Below are 4241 nucleotides of genomic sequence, written 5' to 3'. Positions count from 1 at the left end.
ATAAACTTCTGACTTCGAAGTCTACAAGCTTATTGTTCATGTTTACCATTTACCTAAACCCATTAAAAACTCAACATTTGCATATATAAATTTTTTAACCCGAGGTTTTTCTTATCAAAATGAGTTCTAAGAAGTTAGAGGTTCAACCTTTAACCTAAATATTTGTGATTAGAGAACAAAGGGTTAGCATTTAAAAATACGAAATAATAAAAAACAAGACAAAACCAAAATACGACTCAAAGGAACCGAAAATTGTTTTGAAAGAATGCCTTGGAAAGTAGAAAATGTTAAGCTCTGTTAGAGCAAGAGCTTAGAGGTTGAGAGGAAAAATAGAGTTAGTAAATTGTAAAATTATTTTTGTACGTAAATGGCTTCCAAAATTTGCAGAGCCGAACTTCATTGGGATTCTCATTCCCTTTCCCCTCTTCCCAAGTGAGGGAAGAGAAGAAGTTTCTTCCTCCAAAAAAGAGAAAGTGTTTTGGAATCCTCGTTGCCTTCAAGGTGTTTGTTAAAATGCCCCAATCAGTTTCTTGGTTTCACAGTTCTTATTTCCCTTCGTTGAATTCCCCATTCGCTAAAATTTCGGCGCCTGCCCTTTTCATCTTCCCATGTCAGTCTTCGACCCACCTTATCCTTTACGGATTCTCTCTCTTTCTCTCTCTCTTGAAGTGGGCATTCCTTTAGATATAATATAATTTATTGCATTGCTTTATCTTGCTATTTTTTTATGCAGGAAAATTGCCAGATCGAGATGCTGAAGGTGGATATAAATCTGGGGTCACCATTCTTGAAATTTCCTTTTTGGGGGATATTGAAACGACAACCAAACAGCCATTCTTTCCCTTTTAAGAAGCTCTTCCGTCGCCTCCCTTCCCTCTCCATCTGAGAGCTTTCATGGAAGTCTCAGCTGATGATCGTCTTGATTTTGGGAAGATGGGCTATGGGTAAAAACCCAGATTTTCGTTCCTTTTTTCCTTCTTCCTTTTGTTTTGATGCTCTATTTGAAGATTGTTAATTGGGTTTCTTTTTGTTTTTTCGATTTGTGTTCTGTTTTCAATTTGTGGGTTGTTGTTTATAGATGCCAGCATTACCGTAGGAGATGTAAGATTCGAGCCCCTTGCTGTAATGAGATCTACCCCTGTCGCCATTGTCATAACGAAGCTACGGTCTGTTCTTGTTGTTGATTGATGTTCTTAACTTTCTCGTTTACTTTTACTTATGTATTTCATTGTCCTCTGTTGTTGATGCATTAGAGTGTGATGAGCATACCCTCTGATCGTCATGAACTCAATCGTTTTGACGTTAAACAAGTATGGTTTTCTTTTATCCTTATATCATTCCTCCCATTGAATTTGTGCTCTTATCTGTAAGTTTGCAATGGCAAGTCGATTGATATCTTTTCCCAAACCTGAATCAGGTCGTCTGCGCGGTTTGTGACACGGAGCAGCCAGTACGCTGTCGTATTATAGCATTTTGAGTTTTGTTCTTCTATTCTTAATGAAGAAAACTTGTCTCCACACCATATTGGTAAGTAAGATCTCTAATTTACTTTATGATGTGGTTTATTTTGTGGTAATCTACTTTTTAATCCACTTAGAATAAGCCATGTCAGAAAGTAAGTTGGTGCTTACGGGTGTGGAGGCAAAAAAAAAAAAAAAATCTTTTTCAATATCTAATGACTGGTGATTTTTTTATTACTATTCGCCAATGTTTGCAGGTTGCTCGAGTTTGTACGAATTGTGGTGTTAATATGGGGGAGTACTTCTGTGAAATATGCAAATTTTATGATGATGATGTAAATATTAAGATTTTTGTTACTATTTATGTGTATACTTGGACTTAACAAAGCAAGAATTGGTTTGATTGTATGGCTGTTCTTTGTCCTTCATGGTTTCCTTGCTTCTCTGCAGATTGAGAAGGGACAGTTCCACTGTGAGGATTGTGGAATTTGTAGGTTAGTTTGGAAAAAAAGAAAATTATTTTTAATTTTTTAATCAGTTAAAAGGGTTTATTAAACCAAGCTTTTGAGTTAACTGATCTCATGTAAACAGGGTTGGTGGTCGAGAAAAGTATTTTCATTGTAAGAAGTGTGGTAAATCTTTGATCCTTTTTAAGGCTTTTGATTTTGATTAGTGTCGGTTGAGTCTGTCTGTTGATGCTTTATGTTGTCATATGTACCTCAGATGTGATTGCCCAGTTTCTCGGACTGAATTTTATGCGGACCATGCTAATGTTTTGTCCACATAACAAAGACCAAGTTCTATTCATGAAAGTAGAAAGCTTAAGCTGTATACTCTGAGAATTATGCTAGAGCTAAATGCAGTAGTGGATATTTCTTCTATGTTGACTTTGTGGTGCTTCTGACATAGGAATATCAAATTGTTTTACTTGTCTTAGTCAATCTTGCAAAGTATCATAAGTGTTAATATAGTATGGGATGAATGGTAGGCTCTGCTTCTTTTTTATTGATGATTGTAATTCTGTTTAATCCTTAGTTAAACATTAATATTATTGCAATTTGAGAGCATAGATTGTTGTTTTTTACTATACTGGTTAGCCATTCTACTTTGAACTTAATCTCTCTTTAATTTTCATAACATTTAGGTTTGGGCTGAGCTCTATTTTTGCTGTTGTTGATTCACTATACCATCTATTAACTTTTCCTGCAAGTAAAAATGTCATCAACTGAAAAGGATCTGGTCATTTGTGCTAATTATGTTTCTTATATTCTTTAAAGGATCATGTTACCATGTTAATTTGCGTGGCAATCATTCGTGTATCGAGAACTCTATGCAGCACCACTGTCCAATTTGTTATGAGGTCTTTTTCCAGCCTTTTCCTGTTCTTTCAAAAATTCAAAAGCGAGTTCCCATATTTACATCCTCTCACCTCCATGCTGGGTGTTCGTGTTTAACAGTACCTTTTTGACACGCTGAAAGATGTTTCTGTTATGAAATGCGGACATACGATGCATCTTGAATGTTACTCTGAGATGATAAATCGTGATAAGTAAGTTGTAAAGGTTATCTTTGTTCCATTAGTTTCAAAGCCATAACATATATTTATAGATATATAATCAGAATTTGTGCTATAACCCAGATACTGTTGTCCGATTTGCTCCAAGTCAGTTATCGACATGTCCAAAACATGGAAACAATTGGATGAGGAGGTAACTATAACAGAGTCCGATTAGTCTATTTAATTAAGAGAAAAATCAAGCATGTTATACGAGTTTTACTAATTCATAGACTACCCTTTGTTAAACATATCTTTACTTATGATATTTCATCTGCTGTGTGTTGTTTAGATTGAAGCAACAGTCATGCCGGAGGAATATCGTCACAAAAAGGTTTTCGCCCTATCTTACTGTCTTTAGCTACTTGCCCTCTTTCTTGTTGTTATTGATATATTTTTGAGTTTAACAATGGAAATTCAAATTTCTAATCTCTTCGAAGGTATTACGAGTCAGTTGAGCTATTGTTCATTTGGTGTGTGTGTCATTATATTGTTATGAGAAAAGCATTCCATTTCTCAATGGTGAACTGATTCAGCCAACTGGATTATATATTTCACGACATTATCTTTTACATACACCTAATGTTTGCTATAAACACTTATTATGAATCCATGATAAAAAGAAACATCCTGCACTGGGAAAATGTCTAACATCCCTCAGTTGTTGCTCTGCTACCATACACTTTCCCCTGTATTTGAATCTTTTTTCACCAATTCCAAACGTTTCATGAAGACAGGAGAAAATCGTGGTTACATTTTGCAGGTTTGGATATTGTGCAACGACTGCAACGACACGACTGAAGTGTACTTTCACATAATTGGGCAGAAATGCTGCCACTGCCAATCGTACAACACGCGTGCCATTGCTCCTCCAGTTCTCCCACAGTGATAGATTCTTATGTCTCCAAAAGAAGTAGGCATCTCAGAGTGAGATGTTAAGGGGGTTTGGTTGGCTTCTGTATCAGTTATTCTTCATTAATATAACTTCAAAGATTGTATCTGTGATTCCAGAAGTGGATGGGGAATTCAGTTGTGGAGTCTTTGTAACTGTTCTTTTTTTCAGGTTATTCTTCCTCCATTTGTGGAGTCTTAAAGAAACCCAGGTATGAAAGAATGCATGGGTGAATGAATTTGTAAGCACATTCATATAAAATACCAACATAAGTGAATACCTTTATTTTTCCTTGTTATATGATATAATACTGAATTCAGACAGATTTGTCTCT

At 35.5% G+C, this 4241-nt stretch overlaps 1 protein-coding gene across 2 annotated transcripts; it reads left to right on the top strand.

The window, feature by feature from the left end:
- The first annotated feature begins 393 nt into the window (after positions 1-393).
- Positions 394-4241, top strand: LOC120067223 (E3 ubiquitin-protein ligase MIEL1). Of its 2 annotated transcripts, XM_039018738.1 has the most exons (13): positions 394-610; positions 734-944; positions 1079-1166; positions 1254-1310; positions 1418-1450; positions 1718-1795; positions 1911-1954; positions 2052-2092; positions 2738-2820; positions 2918-3009; positions 3100-3169; positions 3308-3349; positions 3779-4241. In XM_039018738.1, the coding sequence occupies exons 2-13, from the start codon at positions 895-897 to the stop codon at positions 3902-3904; spliced, it is 804 nt and encodes a 267-aa protein (XP_038874666.1). In that variant the 5' UTR covers positions 394-610; positions 734-894; the 3' UTR covers positions 3905-4241. The 2 variants fall into 2 exon arrangements, with proteins under 2 accessions (XP_038874666.1, XP_038874676.1); XM_039018748.1 differs by lacking the exon at positions 394-610 and having other exon boundaries at positions 639-944.

This window comes from Benincasa hispida, chromosome 1, assembly GCF_009727055.1.
Source record: "Benincasa hispida cultivar B227 chromosome 1, ASM972705v1, whole genome shotgun sequence".
Classification (NCBI taxonomy): Eukaryota; Viridiplantae; Streptophyta; class Magnoliopsida; order Cucurbitales; family Cucurbitaceae; genus Benincasa; species Benincasa hispida.
This window is presented reverse-complemented; position numbering and strand designations above follow the sequence as displayed.